We start from the raw sequence: 23,677 nt of genomic DNA on the forward strand, positions 1-23,677 counted from the left end.
TATTACATTATCCATAATCAGTGATAGAAACTATACTATTAGGCCATCTTCATGCCACGCGGCTGGCTGTGAAGCGCGCGTGTCACACCACTCCTCCTCGTGGCTGCTGCTCTGTCCCTCCGCGCGACTGCATGTTCATCTCCACTGGAAAAGAAAAATGGGAAAAGGCCATATCTTGACCATTCCGTGCGAAGGACAGAACTCCCTCCGTCAGACTTTGCAAAACGCCGTGTGTGCATCTTGTAAGGCAACGGTCATTCATTCATTGAAACCACCGATTGTCACCGGTATAGGCGCTGTTTTAGGAAACGGTCGATATGGTCGTTTACATACAACATAGTTTGTCGTATGAGTTGGAGGACTTGAAAATACGTGAGCATTACTCATACTCCGGGCATGTGCGCACCGGTGTAAACGTGAAACAAATTGTCTGCTCTGCAGTTGGTCGCTTAGTTGTAGAAGATTCTACCAATGATGGACAGCAACAGAGAAAAGCAAGACCAGGGATTTCTCTTTTACACTGACACTGAAGTGGAACTGTCACTGACAGTGAGGGTTAGTGACACTTCTGATTCTCTAACCATGTTGCATTCACTACTTGCAGTGGTACTTTTTATTTTTCTTCAGGAAAAAGGGTCACGTGATATGAGCGTGTGTCTGCGTCATTGTTTCCAAAACTCTCCCCAGAGTTTTCAAACTAAAGTGGGCCAGCTATTTCCAAAAGTGTCTATTTTAGGAGCTCAAAAAGTAGTAGTAGTAGTAGTAGTAGTAGTAGTAGTAGATTGGATGTCAGACATGCGATGCAATGTTAACATAACCGCTGTTTCAAAAAAACTCTTCACAGCATCTTTAAGTGTAATCCAATGTGCTATTGTCCTGTAATTGTTTTTTTTAAATGCTATTTGTTTGCAATAGTAGCATTGTCTTGCTTGAAATCACAATGGGACAACAACAGATCGCCAAGACTCAAATGGATATTGTGATCAAAGCTACTGGGACTTGAACTTAACAATATATCACAGGAGAAGAGACGTTATCACGGGCTGATGGGGATGGTCGTCAGAGGAAATTGGTCGGTCTTCCTCCGATGTCATAACTCACGCCCTGGAGAGTGTCGGACCACAGACGCAGGAGGGATGATAGCAGATAGGACGTAAAAGGAAAGAGCTGTCATTACTAGGCCCAAGGCCTTTAACATACGCAGTGTACACACACACACACACACACACACACACACAGTACACAAACACACACCTGCCACATGTTCGGCCGATATCGCTCCAGAGTCGGATACAACAAAACTATCAAAGAAGCATAGAGCACGTCTCCATCTGTAAACGTGTGTACCTGTGGTGTTTAATGGGTGCTATTAGGCCCACACATATAGTGTAAACACACACACAAGCCCTTCTCTCAGATGAAGTAATCCTTTGGGCATGTGCTCTACCTCTCTCAGCAAAAGGAGATTCGGAATTCCATTTAAATGCAGCCACACAGCTTAGGGTAATGTTTTCTATTATTACTATTTTATTTGTTAAAAGGACAGGACTAAAAGTGAGCACAGCCTGAATAATGAATGAGAGTAGACATACGAGTGCAGTGTGGCCTTGCATTATCAAACGGGGCTTTTATCAGAAGTACAGCAATCACTCTCAAATATTCAATTCAGCTAAGAACTGAAATGTAAAAGTTAGAGATTGAATGTACGATTGTGTGCATGTTGTATCACTCCCTGAGAGGCTCGGAGTGCCTCCTGAGCACTCGGAGTGTACGGTATAGGCTTTTCAGTATCTCTATCTGTCGCAGTGGATCTTCAATATTTCATCTCTGTTAGTTTATTGGCTTGGAAAAAGCAAAAAATACGAATCTGGGATGGATGTTTTTGTACTTTCGCTTATCTGTAAAGGCATTGTAAGGCAGGCGAATTGAAACCTTGGGAGTGCAATCTAACTTTTGTTTGCACACACACACACACAAATCTTAGATTCAGTTTACCCAACTCTAAAGTTTATTCATTTCATTTGTTTGTTTCTGTTTTGCCTCCGCGGAGGAGGACGCTGACATCTATTTTGCCCTCATTAACTGGAACGAGGGGACACTTAATTGTGTCGCTGAACGAGAGTCTGAGCTGTCTGCTGGTGGCATTGTCACAGGTGGTGTCAGACATGTCCTAAGGATATTAGTGTCATTAGCTGGGGCCGGGCGCTGGTGGTGTGAGGAAAGGTTAGACAGGTGTCTGAGGGCTGCTGCAGGAACGTTCACTGATTCCCTCTTCTGTTTGAGCAGTCAAAAAAATAGGCGCAATATCCCTGCAATTAGATATTTCACATGGCGTTTTTTCCCTTACTATAAAGCTTAACCGCCGTGATTCACTGCATTTAAATGGAGCCGAGAAATGTAGACAACGTTACAGTACTGTAAAAGTGCTAGAATAGTCAGATTACCCCTAAACCCCATTAAGGGTGGGAAACAATCTTCGTCTTTCCGAGCATTTTAGCTCCGATTTTGAATTAATCCCCGTGAGTGCAAACATGACCATATCACGTGAGCGCACACACACGCAAGTGCGTGCCGTAAAGTGCCGCATGTAACGGCGCAACGGCTGCCAGCAAAGACGACAAGGTCAGCAGTGCATGTAATTCGTCAATCATGTGGCGTTCGTCACTGGTAATGGGGCTAATGCCTTTTCGTTTTCTTCTGGAAAAGGCTCACATGATAGGACTCTGACGAATAAGGGAAGGTTACGTGGTGACTGACAAGAGCCAGTCGGGAAGTTTCTGCCCGTCTCGACTAATATGCAACTAAAACTGACACCAGGTGTAAACGTTACCAAAGTTTAGCATTTTATTTTAGGATCTTGGTAAAATTCAGTTGCTGTTATTCAGTCGTGATCTTTACTTTCATCCTTATTTCACTCACTGTTCTTTGTCATGCCAATGCACAGATGGGAAAAAAACCCCAACATGTTTTAAAACATGTGTTAACCTTGTTTCCCTTAATCCCGTAACCCAATAATGTAAACCAGGTGTCCTGTCCTGATGTTTTAAAAATCTGGTTACCGCTGGGAGCCAAGAATAATCTTTTTGCTGAAGTGCATGTAAATGCACACATTGCGTTGTGTGAGAGAGTGTGTGTGTGTTTGCGGGTGATTGTGTTTCCCCTGTTCTCGTTTGCCGTTGCCGTGTTCAGAGGCACATCTGTCTTTCTGATAGGATTATAAAAAAACATTCACCGACAGATGTTCGCAGTCCTTTCTGAAGATAGAAATTCTGCGGGCTGCTGTGGATTTACGAGAGCTTTCATCAGACATTGTTGCGTTTGCCACCATATCATCAATATTCGTAACAATGTAATTAAAATTGTTTGCAATTCCTCTGCCAGTCTGTTCTGATCTATTTTGAATCTATGGACGTAGGTGTGAGGCAGCCTTTGGAGCCGATTCTCTTAGCCTCAAAGCTTGTTTCATGTATTTGTTTATTCAGTTATTAATTTTCCCTACTCTGTATTGATGTAATATACAGTATCTGTGTGTGTGCGTGCGCACGTGCGTGTGCGTGTGCGTGCGTGTGTGTGTGTGTGTGTTCCTATTGTTTTTTCTTTAGCCTGTATCCCTGTGCACTTCGGTTTCTTATGGCTGGTCTATTAATCACTCTCTGAAGATGTTACCAATTAACTTCAGTTAGTCAGTATAGAGCGGCTGTACTAAGTGACATCTGCTGCCAAAGCACCAAACATATAAACATAGTGTGCTCACAGTGTGTACATGCCAGGAGCTAACAAGCTATTGGCACACTTCCTATTTTCCACCCAGTCATATGCCAGCCTGTAAATCTGCCCCAATCAGCTTTGGAGTGCTCGCGGTGATTCTTCCCCGCACTCTGGCCGGTGAGTCGGGGTGTCCGTCTGTGCTCGGCCGTGGGCTCCCGGTAGTTGACAGAAAGCCTGCTTGTAGAGCTTAAGGCGGTTTGTTAAGTAGCCTTCATTTACTGCAGAGATTACAGGGGAGCTTAACGTGATCATGCCAATGCAATAGCCCTTTAGCACGTGTCGGCTGAGATGGATGGGAGATTTACTTGTTAATACTATTTGGCCATTTTACGTGACTTAGATGTTTCTTGGTTAAAGTGGTTTTCCGAACACCCAGCAGTTTACCGTTTGCAGGTAGATACTTGTTACTGTGTTACTGACACTTCATCATGAGTCTTTTCACTTGCATGAATTTAATTTACAAACCAGCCTGTTTGGGGTTTATTATTTTCATTGTTTGTCTTTGACAAGTCGCTGTGGGGTCACAGTTCTGGAAGGTGGCCTCCCTTTTTCTGAAGAACTGTCACAGACTTCCCATGATTGGGGAGGAGGAGTACAAGTGATGTTTAACTGTCAATACTTTGTTTGTGGGGCCTTGCTGACACAGACACTCTGACAAAACATGTCAGCGCACCCACTGCCCCCCCACAATGGTACTTTCCGTCAACTGCAGGCCCTGTCTGCCTTTGGCCTGTACTGAATATAGATGTGTGAGAGGACAGAGCGCTAGATGGAGAGTTCTACTCTTCATTGACTTCAGGAACAAGTGGCAACAGTTAGAGGGGAAAAACTTGATTTTCTTTTCTATGGTTGGAGATAATTTGGTGCAGCGAGCATTTGGATATATATTTTGTAATTTGTCATTTGCCAGCGGCTTCATCAGGCAGATTTATTTGTTACTTGACAACACTCTATTGTTTGAGCTTCTACAAATACTCTATACACTACGTTTGTCATCCAGGTCATGGTTATTCAAAAAGTTGATTCGAGTGCAGCTGGACTTGTTAATACCAGACCGAACAGGACCTACAGTGTGACGACCGTACATGGGTCAAAACTAAAGAAGCCTCTTGGATGATCCAGGCCCAGTTTATCCTTTAACATTAAAGTGTAATTGCATTAACATTAGTCTCGGGTGATCCAATCACAAGGGGACAGCTCTAAGTTCATCAGTTCACACCTGACATTAGAATACGTCTCCATGTCTGCAGTGAGCACTTACCGGCTCTGTATGTGAGAGAGAAAGAGAGAGAGAGAGAGAGACGGGGGCTAGGTGGGGCTGAGCGAGTCAATGCTCTGCAGTGCTGTAAAGCTCTACAAGGAAATGTGATTTTACTCATTTGAAATAGTTAAAAGAAAAATGAAAATCAATGTGTTTATTCTGTAATGGAGGCCACAAATAAATCAATGGATAGGAAACACGGAGAAGTGTAAGAATATTTTTGGTTTATTATAGATCTGTAGCAGGCCAGCGGACATCAGCTGAGCAGGACACCTGAATTCCAGGTCTTAACAGGATCCTCGAACCGAGTCCAGTTGCTCTTTATTCAGCTTTTCTTGGACATTACTTTATATGCTGCTGCAGAGATGGTTGAGGTTATTCTGCAAAGAAAAACTGTATAAGAATGTCCCTCCATTATCTATACCGCTTTATTCTTTTAGGATCTGGAGCCAATCTGACATTGGGCAAGAGGCGGGGTACCTGTACAGGTGGCCAGCCTATCGCATGGCCAACATACAGAGACGATTTAGAGTCTGCAATTAATTTAACCCCAATCTGCATATCCCTGTGGGAAGAAGCCGGAGTACCCAGAGAGAATCCAGGCAGGAAGGTCCTGGATGGTCCGAACCTAGATTCGAACCAAGAACCTAATTGCTGTAAGGCGATTAGCACCATGGCGCTGTCCATTATGGATTCTTTTTTTAACTCTAAAAAGAAATATTTTGCGATCCATTACAGTATCAATTGATAAAAATTGCCAAATTTTGCATTTTCCTTCAGAATGTGTCAAGAGTGGCATTGATTCAGTTTTATGATGAATAATAATTAAATTTATAATGAACCACATACACATTATATCTAATATGTTAGATTATATTATAAACTGTCCGTTATTTTGTCCCCATTAGAGCAAAGGACACCTTACATAATGAAGTAGGTCAAGCATGTTTAAAACTACATTTGCGACATGCAGAACATGAAGCATGTGACTGCGCTGGGTTCCATTAGCTCTTATTATTATTATGTTCACGACTGGTATACCAATATGACCATGGGGCTGTAGTCATTATTGATTTTTTGGCTCAATTTCTGGAATGTTCTGTACTTTATGTTCCAAAACGCAGGGGCCTCGCTCAATCCTTTTTATAAAACGGCTGCTGTGTCACAACCGCAGTTCTCTGTGTGTACGGCTAATACATCAAGTCTCTCAGCTTCTGACCTTGACAGGAACGGCTTTGATGTCCTGCTCTACCCGGTAGCTCGAGATTGTGTGTGAGGATTTGTCAGTTGGGATGTTAAGCTGCGTCCCAGTAGAAACTGTGTGTGTGTGTGTGTGGGGGGGGGGGGGGGAGGTGACAAAGCAAGCCATGTGATGATGAAACAAACTCCCTATGAGCACATTCCACTGTAAAAGTGCAAAACATTCATACATACATGCATAAATACATACGTACACATACAACATCCAGGTACACATACTGTATGAAGTGGCACACCAGTAGCATCCAAAATCCCATTCTTACCTCCACTCCTCAGGTTTCACTACCTTTCCCGCTTGAAACCTGCAAGAAAATGATTGGTGTTACTGTGAACTACAGGGGACACACACACACACACACACACACACACACACACACACACATACACACACACACACACACACAGAAAGACCTCAAGGGTCAACATGCAATTACACCTCAGAGGGGCTCTCCAGTCTTAAGGATGCTTGACATAGGACGAGGCATGGCCAGCAAGACCAGAGCGTTAACCCCCTAATCTGAACTGAACTGCCTGCCGTTAACCTGCCGCTGTGGAGTACTGCTTCATGTGACCACTGGCCGCCTTCTCCCTACCGACTACTGCCGCCGTTCAACACGCCTGTTGACCTCAAATACCTGGGCTAAAAATACGCAGCCCCAAACGATATCTACATCGCAAAAACTTTAACAGAACAGTGCCTGTATAAGCGAGCACACTCCCTGTTCTTTCCATTTCCTCCATATCAGACATCTTTGTCATATGTCAAGGGGGCTCTTCAGTGCGTATGCAGCCAGACAGGCTTTGTCTTTTTCAGACCTGTAATAATGTGAGTGATATATTGTTCTGAAAGGCCGCAGACGATTTGAATGAAAGTTAGAGGCTTGAGTTATCGTCGTCTTAAATCTTTTATAAAGACTAACAGTAGTCTGACACACTTTTTTCCTTGGTTCAGGGGGGCACTTAATGCAATTTTCTTGCCTCCTGCTGCTTAATCGGTGAGCGCCAGGGGAGAGAGGAAAAACAATTAAAGATGGAGGAAAAGGGAAACCTCTTCCTCCTTTTTAACATTGAATAATCTCTTGCCGTTTTCTCTGTTTCCGCTAATTTGAATGTGGGGACAAGAAGGGCGAAGACAAACGTGGGAGTAAGATAAGGAGGCGGGAGGGCGATTCTTTGAAGGAGAATATTGAAGCTAGTTGGTTCATAAATTTAAGACAATCACTCTTGACTGCAGTGCCTCGGCCAGAAAGTCGATATCTACCCCAAACTTGACTTTAATCTCACCACATAAGCCCAGGAAGTCAGTGCCAGGGGCGGGCTCCCTCCCGCTGACATTAGTAACATGATGACGGTGCAAGAGTAGCCTTATTAACTGGGTTACTATATGTACTATCATGATACATCACAATGAAAATGTTTAATTGAGTTACTGAATCCACATGTGTTCACATGGAGTAATTTTACCGTGCAACGTGTTTATTGTAAGCAAGTCAAATCAAATTATGTATGAAAATGTAAAAACATTCAGGCACTGAAAACATACAAAGTCGCCATTTCTCCCTCAGAAAGTAAAACATTTACTATGAACTACTAAAACAATGTCTTTCTGATGTTGTAACCACTGAGCTGAGATACTGTACGTCATACCCCAGAGTAATCAAGACTCATGACTTTAGAGGTTTTCCTTTATAGTCGTGTTATTTTTATGCGTATTTGTATTATTGTATTTATTTGAAGTATAGTAAATAGAAAAAAGTTAACACAGCATCTCATTTACACTTGAGAGTTTGCGTAGACGATATTAGAGTAGAGTTCTGTTTTATTTACTGAAGTAAAGTGTAGCTGGCACAGCTGCATCTGTGTGTTGAGCTGCTCTGTAGCTACGCTCCATACCTGTGTATGAATGATTTATACAGTTATATGCACTGCATACCATACATTAATATTGAAATCTTTAGCAGTGATATAGTATCTACTTCCACTCTACAATATATATATAATATATATAAAAAACACCTGACTGCAGTGTCAAATCTCAAATCCCACATAGAGACAGAATATAGAACTGTTTATTTCTATGAATATATAAATATGTACAGTAACTCAGGACTACGGTAAATTATTACTCATGTTAGTAGTGAATAACAGTCAGTCACACATCACACTTATTAGTCTCAGCTCACGTTCAGATTTAATGTAAGGAGTCAAATTCTGTACAACAGACAACTTAGACTTCCATGTCAACTTCAGAAAGTTGAGAAGCATAATCAATGACATCAGTACAGTAACCAGGGACCGGAGGAGAGGCTGGGAGTGTCGTGAAACAGATAACATGAATCCCTTTCTCTCCATACGTATAATTGGGGGCTTCATGCAGCACTCTGCATGTCAGTGTCATAGGGTTGTATAAAAGGGGCTTTCAGGAGCAGATGAAGCAATTGTCAGTTCTGTAGGTTGCACTGCAAAAACAGATTTCAGAGTTTCAAAGATGAACCCGGTCATATTCTATAGTTTTCTTGTTGTTAACAAACTCCATGAAAAGATCGAAATAATGAAATGATCCCACTAACAAGAACTGTCTTCACAGCCACAGCCATGTATAGTGTTTAACGGTCTGTATCATAGACAGAACTATTAAAAATTATTGACGACACACTGCATTTTCCATAATTACAAGAAATACTCACTAGAGCATCAAATGCATGTTCATTTTTGAAAAGATGACTTTTTTTTTTTTTTAAATGTACATCTTTATTTATCTGCCGATATGTGTTGATTGCAGATCAGTTTCAGTGTATACATTGACTGAAACTAGGTTAATGCTAATTAATACACCGTGTCACCGTGACAGTTTGTCAAGAGAGCACTGATATGATAATATCTTTACACTCACTATTCATCTGCCACAATCTACAGGGGAACAAAAGGAAACAACACATATGAAGAAGCCATATTAAGATTCTTTGTTTAATTTAAAATGTTTAGGATTCTGTTGAAAAAGGCTCTGATCATGTAACGAGTGAAAATGTGCATCTTTGGGGTAGTGCTGAAAGAATTCCAAGGCCCTGAATGAGGAAATGCTGAATCAAGCTTCGTTGAGCTTGAGGAGGAAAATCCCTAAAATCATTAGATTGGGTTTGATAAGTGATGATAATGATGCAGCATGATAATTAAGATGATCATGATGAAGACGATTTGGGGGATCAGAATGATGAGGATTTTTCTTCTCTCGCCTGTGCTGATGTTTAAAGCAAATATGGCTGACCGTGCCATCTGGTACCTTATGGTATATTAGGTGATTAGTCACGCTGAGCATAAACCGTCGCGGAGGATTTCCTTTGTCATTTCTGCTTGAACACAGCCTTCCAACTGTCCTCTTCCATATGCACGTTTTTCCTCCTCAGGAGCACATTTCCAGTTTCCCGTCATCCTCAGCCTGGCACTCTGCATGTTTGCACCTTTAATAGGTAGAGTGTTTCATCGGGAAATACAGATTATACAGCTCAGCTAAATTGTTAAATATCTGCTCCTAATATTTCCTTTGTTACTAACACTCACTTTCATGATACATGAGATAGAAGAAGAAAAATATAATCTTCCCGTCTCCACGATTGTTGTTTTATGAATATAATATCTTCTCTGGGATTTCAATCAAGTATGAAGAATCTATGGCCATTTGATTCGAAGACAGTCAAGATTTTAATGGATTCCTTTTATTAGCTTCCAACAAATTGCCTTTTTAGTGGGAAGAGCCTCTGCATTATTCATTTGACAAAGAGCGAGCATTTGTGAGTTCATCTAGTTTAGTTCTACATGAGCTCAGCCACCAACAGTTGGACTTTTGAATGAGTCATCACAGAGGAGGATGAGACTGTAGTGTTAAGAAGAAGTTGGTTCCAAAAGAGGACTCAGAGCAGCGAATTGTAACGGCTCAAAAGCAGTTTTGTTTTCGGAGATTTGGTGCAGGCAAAGGGAGCAGGAACTTTGGCTGGAAAAGCAGACTGACGAGGTCCAGGCCATGGCAGGATGAAGAACGTGAAAACAAGATTGGTGAACTGAACAATCTGGAGAACACTGACTAGAGACCTGGGGTATATATATACTACAGGAGTTGAGTAGTGGAAGGGTCACAGGTCGCAGGGGACGAACAAGAAACACAAAGGGGGGGGGCACAGCCCATACCATGACAGCACACCACCGTGAGGTGAATCTCATCTGACCCCTGACCTCTTGCCTTGCTGTCTTTGTTGTCTAGGTGATCCAGCGCAGGGAGGATGGCTCGGTCAACTTCTTCAGAGCCTGGGAGTCCTATCGTGAGGGATTTGGCAAGATTACCGGTGAACACTGGCTTGGTAAGTGACTCAGGAGTGTCAGCGTGTCTGTGTGTGTGGGTTGGTTTTTTTTTGCCAAAATACTCAGGTACCAAGAGTATGCCAAGCAAAACCTAGCAGAGTAGATTTTCACACAGTTATGTCAACTTTCTAGAGCTCATCACCAACAAATCGACAGCCAGGGTGACATGAAATAAGTGCAGCACTACAAACTCTGACTCAAAAAGTCACTCGCAGAGGCTGAAATTGCGGGTTGCATCGAATGGTGGATCCGGATAGAGAGACGCTCAAAGAGAGGCCAACCGTGAAAAGCCTCAGTTCCTCAAATTCCAATTCAGACCTCATTTGATTAACCAAAATATTTATTTTTTGTGGAGGATCCTCTCCAGCAACATCACACTCATTCTTGTAGCTTGTACAGTAGCTGATGACACCTACAACAGATGTAGGACATGTAAAAGAAGGCGTGAAAGGGTATTGAATACAGGGGGCCCTGCACCAAATCAGATTTGGCTGTTCAATACAAATATTGGACAGCGCGTTCCTTTTTTTTCCCATACAGACTGAAAAGCAACACTTTACTCACATGCCGGATTTTTGAATGGGGTTTGGTGGGATTTTTCGGTTGGCAGCATTGTACACACAATATAGTAAACAAGTAAACTAATGTGTGCTATCTACGATGACAGTTCATAAATGTGCAATTTTTTTTTGCTGCCACTAGATATCAAGCAAAAGCCAGAGACTATATTTCGAGATAACATAATCTTGGAGCCACAATGCTTGACTTTTAAGGGTCTCTGATGATTCACCTCGTCAACTTTAAAGCAGGGGCCACAGCTTGTTCCTTCCGTCATAGAGTGGCCTTGTAGCTTCCATATAATTAGCCTGACCTTTGTTCACTTAGCAGGAGAACACATGCCAAGGTCGGAAGCAGGTTTCTTACATCAGGTGTTATACGGGTTAACTTGAAGCAGCTGCAGCCGTGGGGGAAGGCTCTGTCGGGTGGACTCTGAGGAAACAGGTAATCACTGTTTGCGTCGACAGAATCAGCTCGTCTCTGGGATCTAAGTCTGAAATTGCTACATAACCTCAACTGTTATCCCTTTGTTCAGAAACATCCCCAGTGAGAAAAACCTTGGCTGTATGGTGTTTTTTCTCTTTTTTTCATTCAGCCCATTACAGTATACGTCCCAGTGTTTCCCCTGCCATTGAATTGGGAGGGCGCCCCCCCCTGAAATGTCAAATTGATTTTAAATAAAAATATATATATACTGTATGAATATATATATATATATATTTTTTGCTGTTGTTGTTTTTTTGTGTGTATTTTACATATAATTTTACATATAATGTCTTATACACCTTATTCCTCGTTACTGTATGAAAGATTGTGGATGAAACTTAATGTGATTTGTGAACCCTAAACCTGACCCTAACGAACCCTAACCCCCCACCCCCTAAACCAGTAAACCTAGGGGAAACACTGCGCCCCGACAGATACCTTGCAGCGCCACAAACGCACAACTGAAATCTGAAAGTAGCAAGAATGGCAAAAGGATTTAAATGGTGAGAGACCTTCAGTCCCTTGATACTGTTGTTTAAAACATGACCCTGGGTTTGGCACTTGGATGCGGTATTTCTGAACCATTAGCCACCATTCAAGCACTCACTCTTTTAGTCCTGACCCGAGAACCTTCGGGGTTACTCCCACTTACTGCAGTGAAATTTTGATGGCGACAACAATCTGAAGCTGGCAAGATGCCTCCCAGGTTTAGGACTTACCCATCAAACAGAACTGCAATGAAAACAACCCTAGCTTATGAACTTCATAAAACCTGTCGTTTAACAGGATTGTCCAATGACGATGCAATGATGGGGAGAATGCTATTCTGGCTTGTTCTCTGGCATTGTAGAGAATGTACACAATAGGACCAGTCCCTAACAAAGCTAAGTCTTTGCTGAAATATTGCTTCCTGAGTGAAATATGGCAAGTGTTAATAAGCTCCCACCATGGTGAATCTGTGAATATCTTTAAAACCTCTCGGTGTTTGCTCAACTTCAGACTGGTCGAGTAAGTGGAGCTTGAAGAATTCTATTTCTGTAAAAACACACACTTGATCACGGTCAAGGTCGCGGGCGAGCCGCACCACAGCTGAGATCCCACCGGCACTCTGGATTTAAAGCACTCTTTCACACACAGACTTTAAGAGCAGTACTGACGCCGGCATCTGTGGCCAGCTCAGCTTGCACCCGAGCTTAATATTGTATGATAATGATGGCCCATGGCGACGGATTTTTCCTTAATTTTGTCATCTCTTTTTTTTTTAAATCACTTTCGTTGCAATTAAATTAAAGCACGTTGTTTAATTCAGCCAGGCATCTAAATACAAAATGAAGGAAACTTGAAACTGAATTGTAAGTAAATTATTTTTAGATGGCAATGCACTCAAACTCAGCCCAAACATTTTTTTTTCACAAACTAATCTGAGCCACAAACAGGAGAGGAAAAGAAGAGATGCTGTGGTTTTAAGACAAGCAAAGAGTGGTACAGCTGAAGTTTTTTTTATTTTACGTCGTGCTGCCGTTTCATTACTGTGTCATTAAGGTTTTACACTTGAAACTTCTGTTAGTTTAAATGAAGTGATAAATAAATTTATTAGAATAGATAGCATTGTTAGAGTTTGGTTTTGCTAACCCTAACCCTAACCCACAAGATCACTGATCTTAAAGATTAGAAATAGGAATTCATAATTTATTTATGTTGCAAAACATCTCTGGTATTTTCTGGTTAATAACTTATACTTGGCACCTGGCCATCTGACATAAGCATCAGTGATTCATAATTCACAGTATGCAAATAGGTTGGGCCGCCGGTCCAGAGCAGCAGGTCTTAAACATTTTGGACTGGCACTCTTTAATGGTGTTGGGTGCTTCATCACCTCCACCGCTCTGTGTCCTTGCGACACACGGGACAACTTGTATAGACTGTATAGTGTTTCAGAGTTTAGGTGAATTAATGTAGATCTAGGTCTCTTTGCTGACCTGAGGCCATTACAGAGTGCAGGCCATAATATAAAACGTGGTTAGAGTGCCAGCTCGCCCTCCCTGTGGTACGCTGTACGAACATGGTGGGAATATGGAAAGCCCTGGATTTAGCAGAGTGAATTTGAATGAGCCAGCCGGCTACTTTGAACCAGTCAGAGTACCCTTGCTCATTCAGGGTGTGCTGTTGTCTCGTTACCCCCATCATCGATTACCCTTAGGGCAAAAATGAAAAATGGATTTGTGCTTGCCTGCAGCCTGGAAAGAAATCCATTGCAGCTACCTCCCCCGGACCAACATTGCTCACTAATGCCATCAACCACCTCTGAAGATCTGTGCCTTTCTCATTATCTTAATATACCATTAAATTCTGATTTCATTTTCAGGATTTTAGTTATATCGAGAACATTTGATAATGTGATGATAATGACAGTAATAGTCATGATTAAAGTAATCAGAGAGAAGGACAGCGTTTACAAATCCCGCATTCTGTGATTCTTTTTAAAAGTGGCCATCTTTTCTGAAGTTGAATCTTCCTAAGAGATGCACGTGTTGGATGAGACAATCACAAATGCACATTTGGTCCCACATGCAGGAGGCTAGTCAAAACTTACCGGAAAATGGGCCATTTCTGAGGAAAATAAATACATAAATCCTTTAATTTCGACAGTTTGGAAGCTTAGGTGTTAATTAGTGGAAGAACTCATTGATTTTAATTGGTGTGTCAATTCCATGGAAAGAAATCACAACTATCTTTCACACTCTCACAAGGAATCTGCAGTCCTTATATTCCTAGAATATCTGCAGGTGTCAAGTGTAGGGTAACTGCTTTCTGAAGTCACTGTATAATGATGAAGGTATAGTTGTACCGTTATTGCCGTTTCAGGTCTATAGTGTTGAATGTGTCTACATATGTGTGGTAGGTTGCTGTTAAGCACGAGTGTTTAAGTTAGCACCTATGTTTTTCTTTTCATCGTTAAATTTAAGGCATGATGCATCAAATCACCTGCAGGTTTGTATCGAGCGAGCAAATGGAAAATATAATTGTGGTCCTACGGCACGACAGAAACCTATATTTTTGCATGATGTGTGCATAACTGTAGAGACTAACATATTGCTGAATGATCTCTCCCAGAGGAGCATTTATGAAGAACATAAAACTGGGTCAAGACGGTTCCAATTGTCACCATCAAATCTTTCAGACACCTGGACTCCGAGGCTGATGTAGACTTGTCTACCTGTGATACAGGTCCTGGAAGTGTTTAATGCCGTCCCAGAGAGCCTAACCCAGTTTTCCAGATGGCCTATTACAATAACATAACTTGGTCTGTGGCGGGGAAAGCAGCACTTAAATTCAGCAGAAAGGGGATAGAGAAATTGTCAATAGTCATATTCATGTCCTCTCTGCGGGCTTTGCGTCTATAAACCGCAGCTATAATTTATGCTTGTTTTCAAACAAAATGTAACAATAGCTCAGAGGTGTCACTTAAGCTCCTGTGCGTTGTTGAGCTATGGAATATCAGTCTAAAGCTGACACAACCAATTTGCAGTGACATTTTGTCCTTTCTTTTTGTGAAACCTATCATCAGAGGAGTGACATTCAGAAATGTTTCAAGGTGTCGAAGGCTATTTATCAGAAAGTTTATTTTTCCGTTTGGAAGGTCATTTCAGCTCACACTGTCAGGTGTATGAACGGAGTATAATTGTAGGAAGAACCCTGGAGAAGCATGTTTCCTCTTACACACACACGTAACACTCCAATATCTCAATTGATTCATTTAAATTGAACAAATATGTTCATGTATTCCTAACAATTATATTTATATGTATGCTGAATCCTGATTGAAAGAAGCTAACTATTTGTTTTGTTTTACCTTTTCTGTTGGAAGAAAATCAGACACACTTAACATTCTTGAGCAGTACTCAATTTTATTAATCAGTGGAGCATTAACAGCTTAATCAATACCTTTAAATGGAATTCTAGTTTTGTGGTGGTTCCAAGTAACAGAAATTAATATGCATTTGCTGTCATACCAAATACTGGATTGGATTTCTGTCATCCATTTATTGATTAATAAAAGAAAGAAAGTTTGATATTCATCTCTGTTCATCCCTCTTCATTCAGTATTTAAAAAGAAAAAAAGTTTCATAGTAATTTTGCCATGGACACCTTTTTTACTCTAACGCATTGCAGTGGTTTATTGCTTAATGTGATGTCCTAAATGCTACAAAACTGATCTGAGTAATTAAAAAAAGAAAAGTCCAAGCTTGAAAGACTATTGTCCAACCATGTTTTATACATTTCCAAAATCATTCTTTTGAATTCTGTTACCAAAAAAAAACTAAAAAACCTGACGCGTCTACATCTCCCTCCACTGCACACAAATAAAGCTAATGCCATCTTGTGCTGGTCACTCTATTTGGAGCCAGAATATGTGCAGTAGTGATCAGGGAGGGAAACCATTGTATTAAGTTTCCACCAGTACACACCCATCTTGTCACCAAATAACTAATTTAATACAAACTTACATGTGAACATACATCAGTGTGATGAGAACTACCTACAATGAGGGAAACTATATTTTGGAAACATTTATTTGGTGTTTGACTTTTCAGCGTGGCCGATGTCCCATCTGCTCACATGGACTGGAGTTTAAGGCCAATTGTGCAGACCCAGCCATCAGAGGTTGATCAAGATATTTTGGACCTTTCCTCCGGTTCGGTGTAGCCTGTGCCGTCGGCGTCGAGGCACTGAATCAAATTGCATCAGTAATATGTACTATAACAAACTGATGAACATTAATATGCTCGTTTGGAAACAGATAATGGAGCCACTAGTGATTGAGGAGCTTCGTGAAACGTATCGCTAAGCCGAGGCTGGCAACATGAGAGGGATCCCATTTCAGCTGAAGGCTTGAAGATGAACACGGTGGATGTTGTGTCTGTTGGTGTTTACTGGACAGTTTGTGTTTTTTGGGGTGTTGATTAGAGGAAACATGACAGATTTGAAGAATCATTCTCAACGAAAACGAAAACTGCACCAATTTGATAACATTTTGGATCGTCGTCCTGCTGATTGCCGTGTCGCTTCACTCTGTGCTGCGTCTTCCTCTTATTTCTTGTTTACTGGTGGTTGGCAAATCAATATAGAGGTGCATCATTGACCAAATGGACTCTAGCCGCTACACTGTGTCATGAGTCTTATTATGTTCCACATGAGTCTGCTGTCCAGTGTGACGCCTAAAGGTAAAGTTGAGTCCGGTTCTGCCAGAGATTTCTTCCTGTTCTTCCACAGTCGCCAAGTGCTTGCCCATTGTTGGATTTGTTGACCTGACTATGTGAAGTGCCTTTGGACAATGTATGTTGTGATTTGGCGCTATACTAATAAAATTGAATTGAATTGAATTGAAAGTTAAGTGTACCAGTCTGGCTCAGTGTTAAATTAATATAAGTTGATTTGTTTCACTCCAGCCCAACACTAGCTGTCATCTCATTCATCTTTATATACAGTCATTGGGAACAACAGGCACTACCCTCTGGTGTTTAAAGCATTTCAGGGGAGAAAAATGTTGATGCAGGCAGTTTTATGAATACGCTAGGCTGTGGAGCAGGAGTCCTCGGCATGCGCGGCAGCAGAGATTTAATGCTCGCAAAGCTCCAGCTCTGGGAGTTTCAGAGTCTCCTCGTGAGTATATGCCCGATGAGTCTTTGCTCTCTGGGCAATTACACAGACAAAGGCTTCAACAGAACCTGCGAGAAACTCCTAACTCTGTTACACTTAACTCACATAAACCTGGTGAGGTGAATCCACCAAGGACAATATATTTGCCTAGTGTCTACTGTCAGGAGCGGGCGGCGTATAAGAGCCAGTGTATTGGCAAGATTAGGGGTGTCAGGATCAGCTTTAATATCAGTGAAGGTCGGTGTATTGGTGTCACAGTGTTAAAGAAAATCTGTTGCCCTTCCCTTCAAGCTCTTTTCATAAATAGCAAGCCGTTTTATTCACCACAGGATTTCCCTCCCTTTATTCTGGCCGGTGTTTACATCCCGCCTCAAGCTTGTGGGAGCGAGCTGCGGCAGCGCTTGGTTGACCAGATAACCAGTATGGAGCTAGAACACACTGATTCTCTTTTCATTATTCTGGGGGATTTTTTTAAAAGAGCAAACCTCAGCAATGAAGTGCACAAATACAGACGGTATATTAAGTACCCCACTGGGAACAGAAACACGCCGTCACAGAGGATTAAAAGGATGCTTACTGCTCCGTCTGCGATAAAGCTTTTGAACCTTCTGATCATTCATCTCCCAACTTACAGGGAACAGACACTGAAATCCACAAAGCCTTTGGTGAACTGAAAGATGGGATGATTGAGATTGAAAAGGAATAATTGATGGAGTGGATGCTGATTCAGGGAGACGGAAACCGTGGATGTCTTACGCGGAAGTATTTATTATAGGAGCTCAATATATATCAAGGAGATTTCTGGTTCGTTTACACAGATCAACAAGGTGGTCAGTGTATGGCGCCCAGAGACAACCTGCCTGTTCCCGGTCTCTGTAGTGTATTTAGTTCAGGGGAATGTCGTCATCTCCCCACGACTGCGACACCTCGAGAGAGAGACTTCAGCTGCTCGATGATTGTTGTGGCTTGCCACAGACAGGTTGACCTTGCTTGGTGCCTGAGAAGACTCGTCTTAACAGTTTCTCAGGGGTGGAAAGACAAAATTCCACGACAGCGATGACTGACACTAAGTTTCTGAGGTGTCAGTGCAGATGGATAATATGTGTCCCTCTCAAGGCTTTAGCATACAGCTATAAAAACAGTTCTACAGCCAAAGAAAAAAAAAAAAAAAAACGAGAACAGACATAAGAAGCTACATTGTCTGCTTTTCCTTCACCTGCATGCCGCGTTGTGCAGGGGGATGTCTTGAGACTCTTTCAGAGACAAAAGACCAGGAAAGCCCCAGGCCCAGATGGCATCTCACATTTCTGTCTGAAAGCCTGTGGTGACCAACTGGCTCCTGTCTTCACGCGGATCTTCGACTCATCATTTGAAGTTCCTTTCTGTCTCAGATGCGCCACAATCACACTGTTCCCTCATAAACTTTATATCACAGGAACAATTACTACGAATGCATTGTCCTCACATCTGTGGTCACAAAAAAAAGAGAAAAAATCTTTGTAAAATTAGCATTGGTCGACCAAAAGCACATCACAGGCCCCCCGCCGGATCCCCTGCAGTTTGCCTACTAGGCAAACACATTGGTTAATGAAGCATTTATTATGGAACTGCACTCTTATCCTGCAACATTTCTGCTGCCTACAGAGTTACGGTACGGATGGGTTTGTTCTTGTCCTGAAACCACTCTGCTCAAAACTCGCCCTCCCTACTCGTGCCGTCCTCCATCTCTACTAGTGCATCGCCAACTTCCTGAAAGACAGGAAGCATCAGGCGCGGCAGTGGGGGCTTTCATCCAGTGCTGGTATATACCCCAGGAATGTGTATTCCCCTCACTGCTCTTTCCCTGCTACACAAATGACTGCACCTCTGGGAACACTGGTATTGTCAGAGACTGAAATCCCCACAGTGCTTCTCTCGCCAACTCGGTAGCAGCCACGGAAACTTCAAATTTTTGACCATGCTTTGTGAGGAAGGTGTACTTCCTCTGCCGGCTGTGGAAGTTCAACCTGACTTCTACACACTCATAGTTGGGTGTATTCTCTGCATTTATATGAGTGAGTTCATTTTTTGGCCACAAAACAGGGCAGGAACAGACTACAACCGACAGATCACTGGCACCAACCTGACTACCCTCCGGGACATGTACGCCACCGGAATCAGGAAAAACATGGACGCCGACCCCTTCAACCTTGGCCCGGAATTATTTAACTCCTCCCTTCTGGCAGGTGCTTCGGATTAATAGTCTGCACGGGACTTGTTCATAGGATCTCACAATCACCGTCTCCCGCAGGATTTCCAGTCATTACTGCCCACTCCCATCTATATTCCATTCCGCCACTGCCTCGACTAATGGAAATGCTGATCACTGTCGCCTGCGACACAGCGTTCTGGTGTAAATCTGTGCCCCATCCTGCAGGGGGAAATAAGTCACATGTAGAGCTTATGGATTGTTTTAATCTAAAACAAAATGCTAATACAGTTACTCAACTGTTTAATAAGCCAGCTGTAGAAGATGTGAACTGAAAATAAGCTTTATTAAATTCCTTTTTTTGTTGTTTTTAACTGCTTCAGCCTGAGGCTGTGGGAGAAGTGGGATAAAAATGTTGCGGATCTTGTCCTCGTTTCTTCGACTGTTTGTGTCATTCCTCACAGATGCTGTAACATCCGGCTTCGGAGCAGCACACAAACTTTTACTAATGTTGATTGAACACAATTTTTTGTGTTTTTTGTCCTTCTGTCAGAGCAAGCAAACTTGATGAATAAACTTATTGTCACTTGGACAACAGATTTGATAAAGAAAATGAGTAGCCCAATAGGCAAAACAACTGATATTATGTCTCCATTATCAACTTTCAGCAGCACCAAACGTCATACAACAGAGGGTTTTTTAGTGTTTTAAGTGTTTTGTGATTCTCTTTTCACTGAGAACATGTCCCATCATCATTTTATCTGTGATGGTCCCCAGCACTGTGAGAGGGGACACGGTGTAATAAGACTCATGTTTCTCCACTGCTCTGCCTGGAAGTTATCTGAAAAGTGCCTTGTTGAGATTTAGCATTCTCCGGCTGACTGCCTCATTAAATATACACTTACAGCTGCCACTGAGAAGAAGTGGAAGAGCAAACCTTTATTTCCGTTCTCTGCAGTCTTTTCCCTGGCCTGTCACTAAAATTCCTCGAATTCCCTCAGAAAATGGCAGTGTTAACCACTTTACATACCGCTCAGCTATAACAAGGGGGACGTATGCGAGTGCTATAATTGAGCTCTTAGCCTGCCCCAAGAATTGTAAGCTCATGTGATTACGTGGGGGGGGGGGCAAATGACATTTGCATGTGTTTATGTGAAAGTGAGGGTGCAGATGGGAGCTGGGCAGGGGAATAACTATAATTTAGAGATGGGCAATCCACCAGCTTGGCTGCCTGTGTCAGTCCTTAGTGAGACAGACAGCATATAGTGACACAGAAAAATGTTGAAGCAAAAATGTAACTGCATCTTTTTTGTAAGTAACTTCACTGTTGCTCCCTAACATCACACATGGTAAACCAGTAGGTGTATCAAATGCCAAACATGTCTGTTGTCCATCTTTTGCTACTTTATTCCCTTGTTTTTTTCTTCTACCCCTGGTATCTTCATCTCTTTCGCTTTGTGAAAAGACTTGATTCCATTTTTTTCACAAAGGGAAAATGTACATATAAAGGGGGAAGGGAACATAATAGGATCTCCTCATGATCAGTTAAAGACAAAAACAAATGGCCAAGTGATACAATTAGATCAATAGTCCATCAGAGTCCACAACGAGTGTCTTTTGTTTTGTGTCCAAAGATCTTTGTCTTTTTAGTTCAGTTATTATTTTCTTTAAGACAGCATCACTGGGGATTGTGATCAGGTGAAGTACTGAGCTTCTAACCCTTCATCTCGTTCCTGTCCAACCCAAGTTTCTCTCGCATCAAGATGAAAAGTCGCAGTCTGTTGCAATTAACCAGCCCGTAGAGCCACTCAGAGTTTATAGAAGCCGAGGAGCCACACGCGGGAAGGCCAGCCCATTCATCTTCAGTCTGGAGAGAGCACACGCTGTCCACACTTGCACACAGTCAAGGACACGCACTCAGTGGGACTGAAAGAATAGATGTGACCGGGCCGGAAATGCTTAAAGAGAGCATTTATTTGCTGAAATCAAATGGTGCTCTGTCTGCGGATGTGATGTGCAGAGTTACTCTGATGATTATGATGTAACTCTGTTGAGCAACAAGTGTCCAGAGGTCAAAAAAGACCAGTGCATTTGAAAGGTTGTGTTCTTTAGAATTATACGAACCCCTGCCTGTAAGATCATAATAGTGCAGTGACTTACCTGCCGCCGTCAGAAACACTTTCACGGTTTCGAGGGGGCTGATCCGTGTTGGATTTCTGTCACGCTGCATGGTGCACAGCCGCATCCTCTCTTTTGAGGGACTCTTATGGGCACACACACACCAACCTAAACGGAACAAGGTGTTGACAGATCTGCCAGCCATCTACATCTAAGAACATCAAATCCATTTCTGCATTCATTTAAGACAATGCAGGCACATTGTACCAGGTCATTCTGCACATTTACCTTATGCAACAACTTTTTATCATTTCATTCCTCCCTAATCTTTTAGTTTCCCACGGACCCGTACACAAACACGTCCCTACACACATTTATCCTCCACAACTTGCCTCTACCACAATGCAGCATCCTGAGGCTTGTATTTATATTCTCGTCACGCAGCAGAAAACCTAAAGAGGACTGTAGCTACAAAAGAGAGCACAAATCAAAGAACATCACAATTCCTGTGAGAGTGGCGGCCCATTTTACAATTGGAATAAGCCTGGGAAGGTCAGCATGACCATGAAAAGAAGAGCAAATGCTTTGAATAAACATTTATCATATTCGTGGGGGCTATTCATAAACCTCCCCCCGCTTCCCCACCTTTATTTATATTTTCATACATAACCCTGAAGTCCAATATGAAAGCAGCAGAAACATCCAGGGCAGACAGCAGCATCTGCTCAGAGACACAGAGGGGTGTGAACTTTACTTAAACAATTGCTGTAGATGGTTCAACGGTTCGTCAGTAAAGATCTGCCAAACACCCCTGTCATGTGCTGCTGCTGCTGCTTCTCTCTGCTTGGCACCGATACCACTGACAGCAGCAAGGTCAAGGGTCAGTACCTTTCACCACTCGCAGTTTGGTGAGGAGAAGGGGGATGGAGTGCTGGTCGATTGTGCTTTGAGAGATTTATCGCTCCAGTCTTAAGTAAAAGATGCCCGATGCTTCTGCCTCATCTTAAGAGGCAAGAGACAGGATATTGTCATAGTTTAATAGAGTTAGCAATAAAGGGCATTTCAAAAAATTGGAAAGACGAGTGCAGAAAAATTGGTAAGGTAGATGGAAATGGGAAACAGATGAGCGGCCAGAATTTGTAGAAGATTAAGCCAGTGCACACTGGAGTATGAGAAAGCGAGAGAAGTAGTCAAGGAGGGAGAAAATGCAGTCGGCTGTTAGGAAGGACGAGATGGATAAATGGAAGCGTGGAGTGAACGAAGGGCTAAAGCTGAAAAATTAATGTAAAAAAAAAAAATAGATTTCATATTTTATACCACTGTATGAATGCACTTTCTTCCCAGTAGAATTGTTTTAGATGCACTCGCACATGTAAGTGCAAGCCAAAGTAAGCGCGAGCTCATAAACATGCGCTGCCACAACGAGCATAACAGGCTGATTTGAAACCGGTGTACGGTCAATGACGGCTGCTACCTTGCAGGAAGGTCACAGCTCGGAGAAACTCCCCAGAAAGGCTCTGCACGGTCTCGCCCTGCACCTGCGCTGTTCGCGTTCCAAGGCATAAATAGCCTCATTATTCTGTGTCCCCTCCATTGTTTCTGAAAAAGCTCATGCCACTTTGCCGTGAAAACCCCCTCTACCATATTGTAAGAATTATTGGACTTTAAATTTTAAATTGTTTTGCACCATACAATGTGCCACTTATACAGTGCAGAGCTAGTCCTTATGTTGCCGTCTACTGCCCGAGGAAGTAAATATTAAATTCGAGGCACTGTGCTGCTTTACAGCAGGTGACACGACGTCACCCAGACTCCACTCGAGGAACAAGTTGTCAGTTTACGTCTCCGTCACTATGTCAGTGCCCTTTTAACACAACTAGGAGGTAGTTAGCTGGTCCCCTTGTTTCACGACTGATTAACCACCCACATCATCGTGTCGACACTTGTATTCACCAAGCTTTGACTGAACTGCTCTTGATGTACAGAATATTATCTTATAGAAAATGGCAGATGCAGCTCGTAAG

At 42.4% G+C, this 23,677-nt stretch overlaps 1 protein-coding gene across 2 annotated transcripts in view; it reads left to right on the forward strand.

The window, feature by feature from the left end:
• The window catches only part of fibcd1b (fibrinogen C domain containing 1b), a 97,502-nt gene that overhangs the window by 50,750 nt on the left and 23,075 nt on the right, over positions 1-23,677 (forward strand). For both annotated transcript variants that reach the window (XM_035608811.2, XM_035608810.2), the window contains one exon: positions 10,545-10,641. In XM_035608811.2, coding sequence (XP_035464704.1) covers positions 10,545-10,641 — 97 coding nt within the window. The remainder of the gene's footprint in view (positions 1-10,544; positions 10,642-23,677) is intronic.

Source organism: Scophthalmus maximus, chromosome 20, assembly GCF_022379125.1.
Source record: "Scophthalmus maximus strain ysfricsl-2021 chromosome 20, ASM2237912v1, whole genome shotgun sequence".
NCBI classification, from domain to species: Eukaryota; Metazoa; Chordata; class Actinopteri; order Pleuronectiformes; family Scophthalmidae; genus Scophthalmus; species Scophthalmus maximus.